General features: G+C 45.6%; 2 protein-coding genes across 2 annotated transcripts in view; both read left to right on the plus strand.

Moving 5' to 3' along the window:
- Positions 1-4,980: 4,980 nt before the first annotated feature.
- Positions 4,981-5,325, plus strand: smim32 (small integral membrane protein 32; the record flags this gene model as incomplete). The annotated part of the gene is made up of 1 exon (XM_084469207.1): positions 4,981-5,325. The coding sequence occupies one exon, from the start codon at positions 4,981-4,983 to the stop codon at positions 5,323-5,325; it is 345 nt and encodes a 114-aa protein (XP_084325333.1).
- A 1,979-nt stretch (positions 5,326-7,304) lies between these two features.
- LOC311344732 (protein diaphanous homolog 1-like) overlaps positions 7,305-22,289 on the plus strand; it is a gene marked incomplete at its 3' end in the record, with an annotated part of 39,750 nt that continues 24,765 nt past the window's right edge. Inside the window, 1 exon segment of the mRNA XM_084469084.1 lies at positions 7,305-8,065. Within this exon segment, the coding sequence (XP_084325210.1) occupies positions 7,967-8,065 (99 nt within the window). The 5' untranslated portion in view covers positions 7,305-7,966.

The following is a 22,289-nucleotide window of genomic DNA, read 5'->3' on the forward strand; positions in this document are numbered from 1 at the left end:
ATCTCGTCTTGTCCTGATGTTTTGTGTTGAGGACCACGATGGAAATAAGTCCTGGACTTTATTGTGTTTTTATCCTCAATTGTATTTGATGTCTTTTCATTTGTGTAAGGCATTTGTTTGATACAATTTAATAAATCAAAATCAAATTGTTTAATACAATACAATAAAATAATAACTGCTGTACCGAACCGTGACTTAAAAACCGAGGTACGTATCGAATCGTGACTTTTGTGTATTGTTACACCCCTAGCGTTCATGCATGCCCGTGGGTGTATGTGTATGGGTGTGCGTGAGGGTGAGCCATCAGGGAATCGAAGGTTCTTCTGTGCCAACAGTTTGGACTGCCCGGGAATAAGACCCCCCCCCCCCCCCCATCACACACACACCCACCATCACCACCATCACCCCCACCCCACCCAAACCACGACACCCACCCACGCTCCCAGACAGTGGTGTACACAGAATGGCGTGAAGAAATGGATGCACACTCGCCTTTCCTGAACATGAGTGTGATGACCCTGGTGAGTCTTGGGTTTGACTCCTTTGACTCCACCCTTGCTGTTTGGTTTGCCTGTCCTCTCTCTCTCCCTTTTTTAAAGGGTGATGCAGTTCAGGTGTGCCTGATTGGCAGCAGGATAAAAGCCCTGCATTCACAACAGTCGGGGCTGCTCCCGCCTCCCGGTGTGTTGGCTTTCTTTGTCCTTCGTTTGGTTGCACATCGACTGACTTTGCTTGACACTTTTGGTTACTTACATTTAACTGACTTACACTGCACTTCTTTATCTTTATCCAATTTAATTCTCTGTTAAAATTATCTTATTACTTTAATAAATTCATTATAAATTCATCATTCATTATTGTGGAACGGCGTGGTCTCCCCCATTTCATGTTTCATGCAATAGAGACAGCATGTGACATGAGAGACATGAGAGTGTCACCCAGTCTCGCCCTTTGTGTGTCTCACAAAGGCATGTTGGTGCGTGTGTCGCTATGGATGCACCTGCAACATGGCAGGCTGTCCCCCAACCCCCCCCCCTGCCCCCCCGAAGAGCCCTCACCTCTACCAAACAAAAGAACCGAGCGCACAATCAGCTGTCGGTGTTCACACAACACCACAGGCTAGGATTTGGATTGGTGACAAGCACAGGCTATTTGTGTTTTAGGCTCTTCAAACGTGTTTCATTGGCTCCACAGTGTGCGGAGCACTTGATGCGAGCGAGTGAGTGAGCGAGCGAGCGATGGAAGGTTGTTAAGAGGGGCCATTAGGTTGCAGTCTGTTTTGGAGAACCACCTGACTTTGCTGTGGATACAACTCACGCTGGGAAAAGCGCAACGGCAATATCCCGGTTTCATGGAGCGAAACCCACTGCAGGTCGGCGATAAACCAAGTCAGCACCGAGGCCTGATTACAACGGCTTCTGCTGGGAGACCTAACTCAATAAAATGGGAGTTGTGAACAGAATCTTGTTGGCTAGCTGCCACTTAAAATGTAAGAAATTTGCGGTATATCCTGTGTGAGTGAGAATTTATGGGTTTGTGTGTGTTTCACTCAGTCCTGTGTGTGTGTGTGTGTGTGTGTGTGTGTGTGTGTGTGTGTGTGTGTGTGTGTGTGTGTGTGTGTGTGTGTGCCAGTCAGTCCTGTGTGTGTGTGTTGATCAGTCCTTTGTGTGTGTGTGTGTGTGGGTATGCAAGAGAGAGGGAGAGAGTGGCGACATGCATGGTCGCCACTCGAGTTGGTCGACTCCTCAATGTCCACATCACACTTCGACACAGTCTGCCGTCTCTGTCCCTCAGACGACATCACTTAGCATAGTGACCCTCTGGAGCTATGGTTGTCCTTTGTGTCGCTCTGCTTCACCTCCACTAATGGCTCACCCCCCCCCCCCCATCAAGGATGAAATGGATTCGAAATCAGAGAGAAAAGGGGCATAGCGGCTGAAGAGGAAGGGAAAATTAACAGAGCTAGACAGAAAGAAGAGCACCACGAATATGCAGTCATTTAATAAATGTATTTATTTACACAGGAGAACCTCCTCGACCCGTCCTCTTTTCCAAGCGAGACCTGGGAAAAGAGGAAGTGGATAAAGTGGAGTTTAAAGTGAAAACTTGAAAGACCCAAAATGGCTGCACTGAATTTTGAATGCTTGTGTGCGTATATCTTTGCAAGTGTTGGTGTGTACAAGACAATCAGGGGAAGAAGAAGGTACCTTCACTATGATGACATTAAAGTAGAAGGCTCTAATGAAGTCTTAAGCTTTGAGGAAGTGACAACTCGTCTTTTCCTTATCATAAAGCCAACTTCATGGCTACCGTGCTAATAAGCTTAAAGCCTGATAACCAACATAATCACCCAGAGGGACAGAAGCGAGAATATATGGTGTTAAACATCCCCTCCTGCTCTCTCCGACTACAGTCACCTGATACCCAGTCTTCACCAAATCCCTAGCTGTGCTGCCGAAATAGGCTCAGCTTTCTGTCACTCCAACGTACTCACATGGTATCGTATCACAAACCGCCACCGAAACATCAAAAATGGGTCAGAGATTCGTCAGTGCAAATGCACGAGCGTGCGTTGAGTACACCTCCCTGTCCGACTGAATCATAGCTGACGGGGAACGGAGAGAATACGAGCAAAGCACGGGGAGAGTTGGTAACTTCCAAAAAAGCAATCATAAGCAGTAATCTCCTTATTACCGCTGCACCCTCCCGCATATAAACATGCCTGGAGGCTGTATTTAGATTTCCCGGGCGACACACTCCCCAGTCTGTGGTCTAATCCTCAACACGGAGATAACGTGAGGCACAGGGGGGATGCTTAAAGATGTGTTGTTCACCACTGTGCTGCTAGTTCACCTTTATTTCACCAAAATGTTGCAGTTTCGTTTCGTTTTTTGTTGGGCAACATGTCTGCGTGTAAATGCCTTAGAGTAAATAGATAACCCTTTTTAAAACTCGGTTGGTGCAATAGTGTGCCAGCCGACCTAGGAGGTTGGTCAGAAAAGTTTTGCCATATCTGGCCACACATCCATCTTAACCTATGGATGAATTTGATGCATGTGGTTAAACGTAGAATGAGGCAATAACCTGCATGTCACTTTTTTCTCTCACAATATGTGAGAGATGTCAATGATCCAACCACAGATGGACCACAACCACAACCTCAGATTTAGTGTTTATAGTGGGCTATGTAAATTCAGTATGACAGAAAATGTTGACTATCTGTATGTCAACAGTCTGTGTTTGTTGTCGTTGTGAGAATAGTGTGTCAGGAGATAAACTCAAGAGGTGCAAAAAGTAATAATGTTTTTAAGAATTATGACAGCTTTGAAGAGGGACCAAGCAACACTTCAAACAGGCAATATTTCTCTGTGTGCCTTATGGGACACACACACACACACACACACACACACACACACACACACACACACACACACACAAACAAACAGACACACAAACAGACACACACACACACACACACACACACACACACACACACACACACACACACACACACACACACACAAACAAACACACAAACAGACACACAAACAGACACACACACACACACACACACACACAAACAAACACACAAACAGACACACAAACAGACACACACACACACACACACACACATACACACACACACACACACACACACACACAAACAAACAAACACACAAACAGACACACAAACAGACAGACAGACAGACACACACACACACACACACACACACACACACACACACACACACACACACACACACACACACACACACACACACACAGTAATGGCCCCAATGTGAGACATTCCCCACAGACCTAAAAGCTCTTACTCACTTTAGCTCAAATTAAGAAGGATGTGCTGCACATAGTATGTGTGTGTGTCTTTGCAACCTGTGTGTATGAGCGAAAGAGAATGAGAGAGAGAAAGACGGAGAAAAACAAAGTGTGCAAGAGAGGGGGGGGGAGAGAGAAAGGATATACAGAAGGGGATAGAGAGAAAAAGAGAGAGAGCGCCAAAGGGAGACCAGCTCGCTATTTAACACAGCCCTGTCGGGTGACGTGCCTCCAGCCCGCGCACACGCACCACCAGTAGCCCGTGCCAGATGCGCGCCCCGTCATTACCTATCCTGCTTTCCTGACCCGAAGTGTGTGTACGTGTGTTTCGGTATCGAAATCCCGAATCTTCATACACACTGGATCGATATTGCTCTCAAGACTGCAATAATCTCGAGGCGCTCACTGACCCACTTGTATCGACCGTATAACTGGATACGAGAACATAAGGAGAGAATGTGAAAATGATCACCTGACGGTGGTCCGACTCGGACTCTTTTGCGCTCCTTTGCTGCGGAGTAGACGTGGACCCGGTAGGGCTGCAGTTCAGCGCCGCTACCAGGATGTCCTAAAGGAGCAAACCTGTGAGTGTCGTGGCTTGGATATGCACATAGCCGAATTTGGCTATACTTGGAGACGGTTAAGGGTTCGTTTTGGTTTCGACGGATAAGGAGATGCGTTTGGTCATGGATGCGTTCGGTTCAGCTTGATACGACTTGAGTGGATATTGACGCGTGGTCACTGCGCGCGGCGGTGGCACAGGGTGTGTGGGCCACTTGGAGACGACACGGCTGAGACGCGTCTCCTCCACAGTGCGTCGAGACCACAGCGCCACGCAAATCCGAGGAATGTGGACGCGCGGGCTGGTCTTCTCCGACATCACCTTACGGAACCCGGGTTCAAAGCAGAGTAAGTCTTTGCCTGTATCTCTCTTAAGACAAGATTAATCCTCCTAGTAGTCCGACATTTTATATTGAGAGGGGTTCCAACCGGATCTCTGCTTCGTCTCATATACCGTTGTCTGGATCACATTCGCTCGGCAGAAGAAATCATTTGACGCGCGCACTTTTAACCTCTCCATCTCCCCTGTAGCGGTCCGACGCAGCCAGAGACAGAGGCAGAGCCACAGACAGACGGGCCACCATGCTCAGGCAGATCCTGTTGAATTCCACGGCCCCTGCGGACTACGACCTAGCGGCCATGGCCCAATCCACGTCCCACTCGCCGTCCTCCCTGAACGCGTCCCACGACGGCTCCGTGAGCGTGGCCGCCCTGCTCAGACCCACCGCGGGGGGTCGAGGGGTAGCGGGCCTGCGGGAGGGCGAGCTCCACAAGCCGGACCTGACCACCTACATCATCATGTGCCTGCTGCTGTTTCTCCTGGTGCTGCTCATCGTGTTCTTCATCAACTGTCAACTTAGGAACTCCTTCTTCGCCTCCATGCCCTATGACAGGTCACTGAGGGAGGCGCGCACCTCTTACAAGTAGACCAGAAGAACTTTGGCGCAGTTTTGGAAGTGTGTTGGAGGAATGTGGACTGAATGGATTCTGGCCATGTTGGAGTGGATGCTGCTTATTTTTGTCCCACGGGAACGCCTTGAGACATTTGGGCCAAACCCTGTTGGGTTTCCAGTGCGGTATGGATATGGAACATGGCCGTCCAAGCTTCTATATTATTCCAGCAGCATAAAAAAAATTATGTGCATTTATTGATGAATTTGTAAGCTTGTAGTCGGTCCCCTGGGCTGTGAAGGCCTACCCACTAACCACTGTTTATACAACATATTATTTTAGGTGGCCCTTAGGCAAGCCATGTTGGGTCAATGTGGGGACAGAGAACACAACGTGTAGGACCTATTGCTTGCGTGTTCTAAGGTTTTGTATGACTACAACCGTCTTGTAATGTGTAACGATGGAGCCGACAGACTTTGTTTCTTCATCAATGTAAACGACCGCACGATGGGCTGCTGTTTATCTTCTCAACATAAAGATGATTGAATAAAAAAAAAACATTGGTTTCATCTCATCCGGATCCAGGCATGACTGTGTGGATGGTAAATGTTGAGAAAATACATTCCTCTTGTTTGTTCTTGCATGCTGACAGAATTAATTATTTTCTTGTTTTATTATTATTAATTCTAAACTGCAAGCCAAGTCTTATTAGACAGTAGGCCTAACGGGTTGAAAGTGGACGTGGATTTACAGCCCTAAACTAGGCCTGGAGACACAGTGGCGCTCCGAAAACTCCTGTTGTTCCAAAACACAGCCAGAAGATGGACGGGCCTATCTCTGTAAGCCTTTGTGAATCCACTCAAACGTGGACGTGCATGTGTGTGTGTGTATTTGTGTGTAGTTGTTCTATCCCTGGTTCCAGAGCTGTAAAAACATGCCCACACATACATAACGAGTTGGGAGAGAGATATTAAGATGGAAGAGAGATGGCGTGGAATATTCAGAGGAGACATTGTGTAGGCCTACTCTGACTATAGGGTTTAGCCGAATACATGTCCCTTAAACTGCGGGCAGTCAATCCTCTGGCTACATCTGGTTAAATGCCTACCTACTCAAGAAAAATTAGAATGTATTTTCCGGTAACCTTTAAAGGACATCTGTAGATGACGAATGCGTCACCTTCCCCGCACAAAGTGGGTGCGTAAAAGGCAGCGTAATAATAACGCACCTGCGGCGGCCTGTCCTTCACACGCTGCTCCGCTTAGTGTCGCCACTCGACTGCCTACAGACGGAGTCAGACGCAGAGATAAATGTGTGGGCCTATTAGATCTGTGTATCATACTGACATCCCTGCCTGCCTCTTTCTTTTCTAACTTTATTTTGCCAGTCGACCATAGGCCACTTGTCTAATCTTCGTTTGATAATTCATAACAATATTTCTGCTCTTGGCAAATTTTATGTTTGCTAGACATACTTTTTAATTTTTCTGCAGAGTTTGCTAGACTGATAAAACTGAAATAGAAACGAACTCCTGGACGTTCAGTGCAGCGTATAACGTCGTTAGCAGGCGTCCCTAACTCACGACAGAACGCCCGGAAAGGGATGCTAAATATGAGCGTTATTGACAAGATAGGGCGGGACTTTCAGCCACAAGGGTTAGCGGCTGGGTCGTTGATATAAGGCGAGAGAGGGGGAGGGACTTCCGATAGAGGTATATCCGTTTACTTTACATGTTTCTATTCTATTCTATATTTCTATACATGATATTAATTTGTCTAGATCTCAGTCAAAACTCTCTATTTGTCTCTTGTTGTTGTTCTTATTCTTACCGCTCTGGGTATTATGGCTTACGCCGCGCATAGGAATAAGAAACCGGAAATCGTTTTGAAGAACACCGGGGAAACGGCCTGTCTCTCTTCCTCTCCCAGGCTAGGTCAGCGCAATCCTCTCAGGTGTTGTCCCGGAGCTCATGTCCCCTCCCCCACCGTACAGCCAACCTGTCAGAACAGGAAGGCTCTAACTTACTCCGTGGGACGTGGTGGTTGCTCTAGGGTTAGTCCACTTTTGTAAAAGGAGTTCATGTATATCATCGTAAGCTTTGGATATACTTCACATCGACAACTCAATTTAACTTCATACTTAGAAGAAAGCTCAAGTCAGACCCAAACTAACTCGCGGAAGGGAACAGACAGAGGACGTTTTAATGAAGCTAAGCTAACGAAGGCTACCGCTTGATGGTTACTACAACAGCCCCCTGGAAGCTCGCTGTTTGGTGGGACTCAACTTTATTGTCCTCCGCCGCTCGGTTCGTATAACATTTCATGTGCTGCCGAGCGGATCCACGCTGTTTGCTGTACTTTAGTTGTCCGCTCGCGGCTCGTCGTCCCCAGTACTGTTCCCAGCAGCCCACTGTTGGGGTCTCGTTTGAATTTCCCTCCATCGGTATTGGTCCGGGGCTCCTCGCCCAGCCACTAGCAGCACCGTGCTAACTGGGGCTACTGAGCCCGAAGACTATTACACACTAGGCCCGCGGATCAGTAGTACACACATCTTGTCCATACCTAAGGAAAAACAATACAAGGTTGTAAACAAAGCCTGTTGTCTCTTTTTGGAGTAGAGAGGGAGAGATCGCGGCGCCTTTAGTTCACGCTCAGGCGGAAAGGTCCGAGACCCGGTCATGGATTCAAACTCTGGGAACGCTGCCTCGGGCTCTGCCTCCAAGAAGGACAAGAAGTCCAAGAAAAACTACGAGGATGGAGACACAAAGAAGAAGTTTGTGAGTATCTTTCCGCCCCGCATAACTTTTGAGGGGTGATGCGCGCATCTTCCAAGCAGCCTGTGGCTGTTGTTAAAGTTAGAGCACCGATCACTAGGAGAAGTTGGAGTAAAGCGGACACTCTGTAACTGTAACGTTAGACATCACTTGATCTTATTTTAACTTTATATCATACCTACGGTTAGGGTTTATTAGGATCAGGATTTAATTCCAACGTATTGGTTTTTGTTTTATTGCATGTTATGAATGGTGTTTGTTTTGGACGTCACAACATGGTTGTCAATAGTGGGGGGGAGCGTAATTACGGCTATATCTGGTTAACCTGGATGAAGACGTCTTACGGCACGGGAGAAGTGTCTTAGCAGATGTCTACTACCTCCCATGTAGAATTTCTGTCTCGCCAAGGCGGCGTGTGGTTCCGTAAATTGTTCAGAGGCGTGGACCGCACGAGTCATCGAAAGGGAAGTGTGTGATGACGTCAGACAATGCTTTAGAAGTGCCGTAATTTAACCCCTTGGTTGGGCCTGGCAATACCTTAAAACCGATCTTGTACACAAATGAGGTGTAACTTTGCTGGGTCTAGCGACAAGCCACACACGCACACACTAAGGTTGGTGAGAAATTACATGCATAAACAAATGCAACGGCATATATTCCTTAATAAGACAGTACTTTGAATCATGGAGTTATATATTTCCAAAAGAATATTGGTATTCCACCCATGGCAATATAACCTGCATTTTAATAATAATAAAAAAATAAAAACATAATTATTTATGATACTGCATCAAAATTAATTATCGGTGTTATTATGCAACATTTGACTACTCAACTAGGAGATATTCTGTCAAATAAGTATTTTTCGTGATGGTGTAGCAGGTTGGTCCATCTGTGTGTGTGTGTGTGTGTGTGTGTGTGTGTGTGTGTGTGTGTGTGTGTGTGTGTGTGTGTGTGTGTGTGTGTGTGTGTGTGTGTGTGTGTGTGTGTGTGTGTGTGTGTTAAAATAAACAAACAGCACTGCTGTTGAATCGGAAAGGAAGTCACCACTGTCCCAGTGGTGATGTCAAGCCTCTAATGACCCCCTCCTTACCCCACAATCAGCTGCTCCGAAGAAAACGGTGTGCGTGTCTGACTGTTAAAATGGGCATGGTTTGTTTTGGTCAAGTAGCATGCACTACATGGAATGCTATGTGTACCTCACTGCTGCCCCAACCGCCGCGGCAAGCTTGCTGCTCGACCCGTGTCAAGCCTCCTTCAAAGTAAATGCTCGGTCCACTCGTACCCCACTCCGCGCAGTGCCCGTGGTCCGTTGAGGCTGCAGCCGTCAGCATCCCAATAGGATTTGTCGATGTCAAACAAAGACCGTTATCAATCGTTGGGGAAAGGGCCAAGCGGGCGGCGCATTGTCGTGAGCCACGTTTGTCCTCTTCCGAATGTTGGTCTCAGACACACAGACCCAGCCACGTTGCGCTGAGCAACGGCAGTGTCCCGTGTGGTGTTCTAGGTGAAAGGTTTTCCCCACGCCTGTATTGATAAAGACCAGCCGTGGCGTGAGGAATGTTCCCTGACCTTCCCTGACACCCCCTGCACTCTCGTTGCTGCAGAACCGCACGCATTCTACGCTTGGAAGTCTAGTAGTCGCATTCTCCCTGTGAAGTTGCACGAACCTTTTGTATGTTTTGAAGGTTTTCGTCCACTAATTCTGTAAAAGGGTTGCTTTTGAGATTAGAAAGTTGTTTAGTTTTATAATTGCTTGTGCTCATTAATCTTGATAGATTAATCTTGTAGGTAAATGAATATGGTTCACACAAAATGTTTGGCCTCCATTTCTCTGTGTGCACAGCTTCACCTGCTTCTCTAGGTGGCACGTTGAACAATCGGTTCTTTGCAGATCTAGACTATTTCTTCTTATCTAATAGGTCATGCTGTGGCTCTGCTGTCTTTAAACCTTTATCATTGCCGTTCAATGTCTCCCTGGAGGGAAGACAAGCACACTGTGTGGCGTAGAGGGGATGCTGAGCGAGTGCCAATGTGAAACTGGAGTGGGTAATGCACTGGTAGTGGCAGGGGCCTCTTGGCTGACGGTGAATAGGACTATACCGGAGTGGGGCGAGCGAAAGAGGGAAACCAGAGAATCGAAGATCGGGTGAGAGAGAAGAGAACGAGGGGGAAAGTAGATGGAGGCAGGAGGTGAAAGCGGTGGGACAGGACCAGGTGTGAAAGAGCCATAGAGGGAGAGGGAGAGGAGGGGCAGATGGAAGGATAACGTTGCAAAGTAAAGGGCAAACTTGGCTTAATTTGTAAAGCGATGGAAGGGTGCTTTCACAGCTAGGGCCAAATGCATAGAACTCTGCGTACTGTAGGTGGCTATGCAAATTCATGGTCAGAAAAAAAAGTTGGAAATCTGTATGAGATGTTCAAACAGTAGAGGGATTTCCGTTAATAAATACAGATTCTCCTGCGCTTTTGAGTCCACACTCCCATAATTGACCAATCATCGTTCTAGGGATGCCCATAATTACCGGGATTTCTCAATAACCTCCATGCACATTCAAACTCCAGAGTGTTTGTTTCATTCATTTAAAATACAAAGGTAAAGTGATTTCTAATTGAACCCTGGAGCGTTTCTCATGATAGTACGGTCCATTTGGCATGGTGTGAACGCTCATTGGAACTTGGATGCAGACTAAACAAACAAACTTGTGTCTGTTTGAAAACAATCTTGGTGGTCTGCTTTCAAATTAAGTGGTTTGATTGGTTTTAGGTGAGAACGGGATCCAGTAATGTCTTTCTATTTAACCATTGGTCCAACAGTTGCATCCCCAAAATGACAACCTGCATCCTCCAACCTTGATGAAGATGAATGCAAAGTATAAGATATATTTTGAGCCAATATTGGGACTGATATATTTTTTGTACTTCTTGAGCCAGTGACCAAGGCAAAGTCCCTGAAACAAACAAAACAAAACTGCTGCGGGGAGACCAACTATGAAGTTGAATCTTCCGTTTGACACCACAACCCTGAGGACTGCTTTTGTTTTGCTCTGTACCTGAACCGAGCCATATAATAGGATGGGCCGGTGGGTTGTGTGTCAGGGCACGCACACACACAGAGGAATGCAGAGTCACTGCTGCGCACAAATTGCATAGTTAGCATGCAATCCCACCTTCCCCCATTCCTCCCCTATGACGCAGGACTTTACAAACTATTGTTTTTGTGTTTATTTTCCTTTGCTACGGTGAGATGATGTTTTTTTCCTGGTGGACAGGACCCCAGGGCAGCAGACCGGCGGAGAGATAGATGAAATGATAACAAGGCAGCTGGGAGTGTTGTAATGCAGGGCTTAGGCCTGTGTTGCAGCAGACATACGATTTTACCCCTTCAGTGACCTCGGTGTATGCGTCATCATGACTTCTGGTCGGCCACAGGCATAGACTAAGAAAGAGAGCCGAAAAATATAAGCCGAAAATATAACGCGAGGAATCCTGCAATGTCAGGTGTCAAAGTCGCAGGGGAAAACGCCCTCTCAAATACATAACTATGCAGATAAAGATGTATCTTATCTGCAGAGAATTTCTAGAAACTTTTTTTCTCAGTGGTGACCACACAAGATGGACAATGAATGTTTAAACAACGGTCGCCGACGGCCCCTGACAACTTTTCAAACTTTGAGCAGGCCGCCAGGCCGTGTGAAACATCGTCGGTATCCCAGCAGCCTCTCATCCGCGATGCAGTTTTAATGAGACGTGGAAGTGTGCTTCCTTATCCACACTGCACAGCCCACTTGGACACTGCTTAGCATATCAAGCGTCTCAGGCACCCGGAGACAAGGCGAGTGGGTGGGGATGGAGGAGGAGGAGGAGGAGGAGGGCCACTGATGCGTGGGATCTGTCAGAAAACTTTCTGGCACTCTGAATAAAGAACACGGCACGGCGATGAACACAAAGTCACAGGGACACATGGACTGGGGGGGGGGGGGGGGGGGGGGGGGTTGTGCTCACACGTTTAAAGCCGCACAGCTGTACTCATACACCCGGTGGCTCGTTTGGCTTCTCAAAGTGACTTATTGCTGAGCTCTAGTTTTCTTGTGTGCGGCGTCATCAGTGTGTTTGTATATGTGTATGTACATGGCATGCATTGGATTGTGATTAAGATTCACTGTTTTGAACAGTCAACAAACAGTGAAGCTGGGCCCCCCCCCCCCATCTCCCCCGCCAATTTACTGACCGGGCAGTCTCAGCTCAGCCCCAAGGACAGCTTACCGGTCGAGGAAGGTCTTCTACAATTACCCTTACCAGACGCACTAATGGCTCTGTTGAATATTCTCCATCCATTTCAGGCTAACAGAGCCACTTCACCTGCCCAGTCTGGATACCTTTCCAGGTTGTAAGTGCTACAGTTGCTCTCGGAACAACAGCTTGTGTATATATTTTCTTGGGACCAGTTCCAGTCAGTGCGTTGCCTTTTTAGTTTGTAAAGCTCACCTGTGCCACACGGGTGGATGGGAGGTGGAGGAGGGAATTTGGCTACCGTCTGGGGTGGTTTTAGTCAAAACTGTTTGTGTACATACAGCGTTATCGGGCTGTAGCCATGGTCTGCACAGCCATCTGCTAGCATTCACCAGCTCTCAGCCTTTTTGTTTTTTGGTCAACATAATGCTGTCTCTTTTATATGCACATTATTTCACAATTTTGTTCATCCATGACTGTGTAACTAGTTGTGTCAGCTGGCCAACAGGATGCTGCGCTTTTCTTCCCTATTTTGCCTTTCTAACCTGACCTCGCTCACACACTGTTGCTCCTCAGCTCATTATACTAATTTTGGGTTAAGATCAAACAATGGGTCTTCTCCCCATTGTATCAGATACCAATATGGCTGACACACTCACTCACTCACTCACTCACTCACTCACTCACTCACTCACAGTGTGCAGCGTCAATAGAAAGTGGATGGCAGGTCTGAAACTTCCCAGCTATTGCAGATTTGTTAACTCGATGGGCTTATCTCCTGATTCTGGTACCAAGGGAACAGAAGGTCTTGGACCAGGCTCTTGTGTCAAAGGGGTACTGGTGAGAAACGGCAATAGAATGCTATCTCCCATATTTTGGTCTTTGAAAATTCCTGTCTACCCGGACGGGGATGGATTATCGTGGAGTTGCATCCATAGGGGCCATGGTATGGGTTGCATAACTTGTGTAATAGACCCTTGGGAAAGGGTTGATATTTATTGGCTGTAGATTCAATACCTGCTTTTGCGTATCACATCACTTTGGCTAGGCCGTCTGCAACACTTGGTAAACAAATTGGTAAACAATGGTAAACAAACAACACATTTTTGGGATTTATTGCATAAAGCTATTTTTAGATGTAAATATATCATTTTTACTCACGACATTGCCGCAATAATGTGCCACTTTGATAGGAATTGAATGAAATGTGTGGTGCTATTACAGCCAGTGAAGTAAACACACAGCCCAATACATATTCTTGGAATAAAGATAACGCAAGCACTTCATACGAATGGCATGAGGTGCAAAGTACATTTGGTGCAATCCACGAGTCATGGGTCTGAGTTAATACCATCGTGAAAGTTCTATCCCTCCCTGTCTCTCTCTCATGGACCTTCCCTATGCATCATCCTGAGTGGGCTATTAAGCTGTCTGCCGTTTCGTTGCGTGGCTGTGTGTGTGGGAGAGTTAACGCTATGACGTTTGCAGCTTATATGCCAGATATTTTAACTAGTAAGTTTACTTGACTCAGGAGTTTGGCTTAAGCAAGCAGACACTCAATTGACTGATATTTTAACCAAGCCAAAGTGTTACATTGCGTCAGTGTTTCCCTGATCTCGTGGACATGACATACAGGCAGATGTTGCCTGGGTTACACTTAATGTGCGTGGAAGCAGATCATTGTTGTACAATTTCACACTTCACAATGAACTAGTTCAAAGTTTAGTTCATACAAAAGAAAATGAATAAATTCACGTTCATAGTTCACCAATTCAGTTTTGAACTAGTTCATGTTCAGTTCATTATGTTTTTTTTAGAAACCGAAGAAAAATTGTGGGAGTGAGTATTCTGTGCTTATCTTTTTAAATGAATCCTCTCCATTACCAGCTGCCCATCACTACCATCTAAAATTGTTGTGGATATTATTTGTACACCTGTTTCATTCATCACAACTAAGGCAGTAACTATATTTAATAAACATGTCATCTGGACCTAAGCATCAATTCAGAATTTCACAAAATCTGAACTAGTTCAAGTTCTTTAGTTAAAAATGTTACGTTCAGTTCAAAGTTCATAGAAAAATGAACTTGTTCAATGAACTAATTCATGCACAACACTTAAGCAGATGCACAAACATTTAAGAAGTTGGCGTGGCCAAAATGTTCAGATGTAAAAATAGTAGGCAACCAATGTGTTAGGTACTTGGGAACCGAGAACTCATACTAATGTGATCATGATGATACCATGATATGCTTCCCAGATACACAGGGGCCTGTAAGGTGCCACAAACACTTTTTTTTTTAGCAAAAGTGATGTAGGTGGAACTTCAGGAAGTATACTTTTTCTTGTTTATCTCTTATAAATAACCACAATGAATGCAGAACATTGTATTTCAAGCTGACATTGCATTTGAGGTAACTACTTGCTGTCACTGTCTTCTTCAGACTACCAGGATCCAGCAGCCTGTCATCATTTACTCAACATTTACTCATAAATGAGACTATTTTCTGCTCTGCTGTGCACACTTCTAATTGCTCTTGGCAGTACGATGCTAATTTAATTTAATTCATTTTAACCAATTTTCTTTCAATAGGTGTACTCTCAGGAGGTGCTTTCATGGGGATTTTGTGGTTAACCAAGGTCTGGTGATCGGCTGGTGTGTGTGTGTGTGTGTGTGTGTGTGTGTGTGCGTGTGCGTGTGCACGTGCACGCAGACAGCTAGACTGGATATGGCACTGCTATTGAGCTACAGCATGTAATTTACATCATTAATGAGGACATTTGTGTTTTTTAAATTGAGAATCCAGGATAATCGTCTTTCAAGTCCAAACCTGATAAATGAGTCCTCTATTCTGTAGCCTGGACATTCAAGCTGTCTCTGCGGACTGGCTCTGGGTCTGTTATGGTCATCCATTATGGCCGTCTTCTATGTAGTGAGTGATGCAGCTCAGAGGGAGGTGCATCCTAACAGCATTAGAAGATGAGACTACCATTATGCACATTCACTCTCTCTCTCTTTCTTAGGCACTGCTGAAAACACACCAGGGGAAATGTCCATACAAAGTAAAGGGAACATACAAGATAGATATGGGCTGCGTGGTAGAATTCCCACTGTCTAGACTATAGTCCACGGCACGCAACAACTTTTGATCTGTCAGGTAGAGGGTGAGGTGTGTAGGTGGTTTTACATGGAGACTGAATGTATTTATAGGTTGCTTCAGGCTTATTTGGGATTACAACGTCAGTCCTCCAGTGGGACTCTTTCCAGTCTGTCAGATTACAGCTAATCTTCCACTGGGCTGCACACCAGTGTCCATGTCAACAAGAGGGGACCACAACCATGTAATGTCGCTGTGCGTGTGTTTGTTAGATGGGTCAGGCATTAAAGAAGCCTCTTGAAAATAACCACTATCACACACGCAAACACGGGTCCCCACGCGAGCGCGCACACACGTCCAAGTCTCTCTTGGCATTCCTCACAGGAAAGAAACGATTATTCTTTAACTGGCTCTGACTTAACCTGTCGTTAAGGTGTATTAGAATGAGTAAGCTCAAGTCAAGCTGCCAGACTTTAAGTGGTGGCTGCTCCACTGACACCCATACTCTATGAATTCATTAGTGTCGTTTCTCGTATGGAGCCTGCCACGGACTAACCATGGGGGGTCTTTTCATAGCTCTAGAGCAGACTGTGACTGTCAATGTCGGTGTGCACCTTAGACACACAACTAAAACCTCTGCAGGTTAAAGGTTATAAGGATCCACCATGCAGACGTGCATGGTGACCGCAATTTCCTTTTTGTGTGTTGTTTGGTCGCTGTGGTTGTCTTTGGGTCCATTCGGGGGTTTAGGTTGATGTGTTGGGTTTACCGTGTTTTATTGTTAAATAAAATGAACCCATCCGTACCTGAGCCAGAAAGATTTGATTTAATCTCTGGAGGTTTACTCAACAGTGTACGACAAAAAGATGAATGGAGAAATAGAGTTCAAGTGAGGGGCTAGGGGTCAGGAGTCAGTGGAGTGTTGGAGTAAACGGTGGGGTAATGCTGATGGATGGCAGCCATGTGTTGAACTGGTGTGCAGATAACTACTTGGGAGACTGCTTTGTCTCGCCACGTCTCTCTCCTCCTCATATCTCCCACTAACAGCTCCCTCTCTTTCCTCCTATGTTCTGTCCACGCCTACATAAGTAACGTTTTCTTTGAGCTCGCCTTAATTGTCTCTCGCTATGTATGGAAACCCTCAATGGAGGTTTGTTTATTTTGGGGAGAACATCAGCGTAGCTATGAACTTGGAAGCTTTTATCTTGGTGAATGTGAGGGACCTCACAGCCTCTACAAGGAACAAGGATGCAAATTGCTCCATAATCAGTAAGAATATTCATGCGTTCATGTGGGTGCGCATGCCATTAGGAATGTTCACCATTATTTGACTAGTCCTTGCTTCACTTGCTAGTAGGTACCACGAATACAAGTAGATTAAACAATTTTGGGCATTTTTTCTGTAGTAGTTTTCTGTAGTTCTGTAGTAAGTATTTTTGATGAGTTATCAATAACTGAAGCCATTTATAGATGACACCATGATCTTAATGATGTATTATTAATTAACGTCAAACAACGTGCCGTTTTCAAAAAACGAATGGAATTTTTTGTCTAATTAGGCCATTTAATTTGATCTGGTTCACAGTTAGCCATAGCACTGTTCACCCCAGTATCTGGTCAGGCGCTGCTGTGGGGCTGGTCTGTCTTTTCATGCCTTAATTAAAATACATGGATGTACAAGCCAGCCTGCGCCCCAGCTGATAATTAAAATAATGTAATACAATTATAATTGTAAAGACCTGGGTTCATCGTTATCAACTCTGGACAGACTATTTTGTTTGGATGGTTATATATTTAAATAGATTTTTAAAGCTAGACAGTGGTTATGTCCCACAAGCACAATAGGACGGTTTCGATGCGCAACACGTTCCATACAGGAGAGATGAGTGCATTGATGCATGTCGGAAAATTGTAATTTTTTGCAATTTTTTGCTTGTTAGATTGTAATGTGCTCACTAATTACTCCCTAAACTAGTTGTTCACAAAACGTCACCTAGTTGTTCACAAAACGAGTTGTTCACAAAACGTCACCGTCATGGTCTGTTCGGTGACTTCGATTGTTGTTTGTTTTTTGTGCATACGATGCACAGAATCCCCTTGAGGAGGCAAACTTCAGGTGAAGTCTGACGGTGGGCCCATAAAAGATTCAGTGCGAGCGAGGCGACCATCGGTATTAGCCTGCTGCCGCGGGAGCGGCGATGCTGCCGAGTGGAGTGTGGAAGTGCTCTGTGCACATCATTTAGGAGACCTCGGCCTCGCTGGTGAAATTAGACCTTCATTTAAGTGGTCATGACACACACACACACACACACACATATACACACACACACACACACACACACTCTTCTCCTGCTCATCATCTGTAAGGTATAGTTGGAGTGCGGCGTAAGCTGTGCGCAGCGAGGCGATCTCTCTCTCTCTCTCTCTCTCTCTCTCTCTCTCTCTCTCTCTCTCTCAGGGCCGCACACTGAGCGGCGTCTGCTGAGTTGGCAATCAAGGAGGTGTGCTGCTGGAAGGCTTCATTAGTGCTCAAGGGGATGCTGGTCATGGCCTGCGAGTCAACAGGCAGAAAAATGCCCACCGATCATCACACGCTCTGATTGAAGAACCGTCTCGCTGTCCTCCCCTGCTGCTCTGAGGGGCTCGATAAATCACGATAACCTTTTGCCTACTTGGATGGCGATGAATTTTCGACCAATTATGTCGATTTTGGGCATGGATTTCTCCTCCGGAGGGATTGATTAGCATGCTTGTAGGAACATCTTGGATAGTCGGAGCCCTAAATGGCCCCTTTCCGTTTATTTGTTGCTCAGTCGGTATCGGTTTCAGACGTCCCATTGAAGAGGCACATCAAGAATTCCTCCTCAGACTACAGGATCCATAAGGGTTTAACAATCAGTTATGATTGGTTGGTTGCCACTTGCCAGTTCATATAGTAAGCTAGATGTCCTTTGTAAACAAATGGATTATTCTGTCTTCTGCTGGTGGGATGGTGTGCATAGAGACCCTGTGTTAGTGCGCTAGGGGGAATGCTGAATGGACATGTTCATAAAACAGGAGAATGAAGATCGAGGTGGTCGTCAAGGCGGCATGCGTTACATTTTATATTACAGGGCCTTTTGTTCTGTCCTGACCTATATTGTCACACAGGCACACACACACAGGCACACACAGACTCTAAACGACTTGCGCACAATAGAAAATGTGGCCGTTCAAACAAGGGTACTATTGAACAGTCTTTGTGACTCACTTGCTGTTGCAGCAAGCTAGTAGATTATATGCAACCGTTTCCTGCCATTTGGTTCCCTGAGACTGCCTCTCAGGCCCTAGCACCCCGTAATTGCTCCAGGCATATGGGCACACATTAAACCTATCTATCCCAATGAGCGGCCTCTCTCAACCTCTGCCCATAGCCCCCTGCCCCCCCCTATGCCCTATGAGGTGCATAGCTATGGTCATCATCATCACACATAGGCTGAACCGCTGCCTGTTGAAGTGATTGTCTTTCTGGGAGCAGGGGCGGTGTTGACCTCTTACCATGGATCACAGGCTGTTGGTCGAGCCTTGGTCGCAGAGGAAATGGTTAGTTGCAATGCAAGGAGTATAGTTTTGGTTAGGGAGAAGCATGGCGTTTCTGCAGCTACGGTGTTGCAATGAATCGATCTTGGCATTCGTATGATGCAACAGTTTTACTTTGTCTGTACACCCATCCTGTTTTGCATGCACTTCACAGTGCATAGACACACATGAGTGCATAATTTTGTAATGCAGGGGCTCTGAAACGGCCAGGTTTGCATTTTTACCTGCAGGCTGTGTCCACATTGCCGGCAAATAACAATGTCTTAATCAAAACCAACCATGGAATATCTGTAACGGTGGTGTTATGTTTTACAAAAATATGATCTCCTGAAGAAGAGGTCATGTTCAGGCCAGTCACTGGATGTGCCTGGACATCTCAAATGATATCTGGTACCCGTCCGTTCTCTGAACTAAATTTACATTCATGCAGTCTTGAGCCCTTTGCTAAAAGTCTGCTTTGGGGCTCAATTTATATTCGATTTGAAAATAGAAAAAGGCGAATAACATATAACAGAGTAAACAGACAGACAGACAGATGTCTGCTTCAAGCCATACTGGCAATTATTCAAATGGGTTGTCTATCATGTGCTACTCCAAAAACATGTGGCACGCAGAGAGCGAGCGTTCCGCAGGCACTCTGTTTCACAGTATGGGAATTAGAGTAAAGCCTGAACTCAACCACAACAGAGGGTGGTGTAGACAGACAAGCAGCCCTGCTTGCAGACAGTGGCACTGCCACCCCGCCTGTTTATGACGAGGCCCGGGGTGGGGGTGGATGATTTAATGGGGTATTTCATTCTCTGTTCATGGTGGCGGACTGTGGAAGTTTGCAGCATTAGAGCTCAGTCATGCAGCAAACATGTCCCACTTGGACTTGCACACACTTGCAACACATGGTGTGTGTGTGTGTGTGTGTGTGTGTGTGTGTGTGTGTGTGTGTGTGTGTGTGTGTGTGTGTGTGTGTGTGAGTGTGAGTGAAGTTTAAGTAAAGGTCAGGTCAGAGGGGTAGATCTGCTGAGGAAGGAAGGAACAGGGTTTAATTGAGCGTGAAACTCTTCCTGCTGACGCTCACCTCCTGCGACTGTCGTTCATCCTCACTCTTCTCAATCTACATTATAGAGCCAATGAACTCTATTTTTACGGTCTTTTACAACCTTGGCCGTATTTGTGTCTGTTTGTTTTTTTTAAACCTATGGGTGTCTAAATATGTATTTAAAATTGTGAGCAATTGCTGAACTTAATGGGAGGATTTATGGTTGTGTGTGGCAGGTTAACGGTTAAAGGGTGTGTGTATGCGTGTGTGTGTGTGTAACTTCCTGTTTCGACTGTATGAACAGGAAATGCAAGCCACAAGTGGGCATGCATGCAGCTCTCCCGCCCCGCCTTTGCCTCAGTGACTCCGCCAAGCACTCATCGTTTCGTAGCCACGGCAACATAGTAATCACACTCATCAACACAACGTGACTTACCAGATATCTCAATCTCTCTCATACCCCCACACCGACACTGACGTCATGCTTTTATTTGACAAATTAATCCACATGGGGCTCATATATATTTTGCTGTCGCTCGTTCATTCTATTAATAGTCCAGGTTTTCTCATTTCACTAGTTTCCCATGAAGTCACCGAGCTGAAGTGGGCGGTGGATGTCATTCTTGGAGGGAGAGGGGGAAGAGGGAGACAATATAATTATTTTTTAAGTACTTTATTCGTGTGTGTGTGTGTGTGTGTGTGTGTGTGTGTGTGTGTGTGTGTGTGTGTGTGTGTGTGTGTGTGTGTGTGTGTGTGTGTGTGCGTATATCGTATATTTAAATAATACATTAAATCAAAAAAACATTACACACATATTTCCTTATAAGTTATGAGAGGTCGGGAGAGAGATCCATCCATTTAATATATATATATATGTATATTAATTATATATATATATATATATATAATATATATATGTATCATATGTCTCACATTTCCTTGTAAGTTCTACCTGGTTAGGTTGGAGAGAGAAAGAGAGGGAGAGAGAACGTACAGGGATTCCTTTCTAAGGCAAATAGTTCCTCATTCCAAAAAGGTTTTGTTTGTCCCCTTGTGTGAGTGAAGCCGTACTACATGACCTAGTGCTTGGTGGGTAGATGGCTCCAGGCGCATCCTCCAACATCTCACTCAACTAGGGCTGCTCGATTATGCAAAAAAATCATAATCACAATTATTTTGGTCAATATTGAAATCTCGATTATTCAAATGATTATTTTTGAGTTTGAAAACATTTTTACATTTTTTATTCATTTATTCATATTTTTTTCTCCAAAAAAAATACTTTGTAAATGAGAACTTGGAAATTTCCCCTTTAAAAAATACACAAAATGGTCAAATAGAAAACAATGTCCAGATATGTATCCAGCTGTTCTGCAATTTCTATAAAGAAAGAAAAAAAAATGTTTCAACTCGATTATATTAGTTTGGTGATCATTTCATGCTAACATCGAAATTGCGATCAAAATTTGATTCATCGCCCAGCCCTACACTCAACGTTGTCCTTTGCTGGCATCTGTTCCCTGAGGATACACACACACACACACACACACACACACACAGATAATATGCTTATGATTTATTAAAAAAAAGCACCAATTGATTTCCTGAGCCATCAGTGTGCAGTTGTGGAATCCACCTGTGTCCTGGACGTTTGGAAGGGATGACCATTTGTTCTGCTGAAGTGTCCTTGAACAGAGGAACTCGCCAGCTAATATGAAACCAGCCAGTACACATTCCAGAGAAGCAAGCTGCTCTTTTTTTTTAACTCATGGTGTCCAAGTCGGGCTAAGACAGGGGGTCCACCTTCACGTTCAGCTTATGTCTCCCAGAACGTCTCTGGGCCCGAGACCCGCTGTTGTGGCCATCGGACCGTAGAGGCCCATTACACCTGCCCAGCCCCTCCTCAGACACCCCGCTCACCCCCTGTCCAACTACCCCCACTCCGCCTTTGCGCCCATATCCACTCTAATTAACACTCTCCCCGCACACACTTGGATTATCGCACGGGAAACACTCATTCTGGTGAACAGATAAATTGAAACGACCGTCTAGTCGCTTTGCTAGTCCATTGCGCTAATGGCCGACCGGACAATCTCATCTTTGGCCTGCCAACCTTGGCTCTCTAGCAGAGAACGAGGAAATGTCAACATTTGCAATCTATTCATGTTCTCCTTGCAAAAGACACTGCCAAACATGCCGTTAAGGTGCAGGCCATTATGCTAGTCGATTGCAAGCCCTCATTTGAATGCAGAAGCTTATTTTAGCTTGACTGCAAGTCAAAGCA

The sequence above is a fragment of the Micromesistius poutassou genome, assembly GCF_964030765.1.
Source record: "Micromesistius poutassou genome assembly, chromosome: 6".
NCBI classification, from domain to species: domain Eukaryota; kingdom Metazoa; phylum Chordata; class Actinopteri; order Gadiformes; family Gadidae; genus Micromesistius; species Micromesistius poutassou.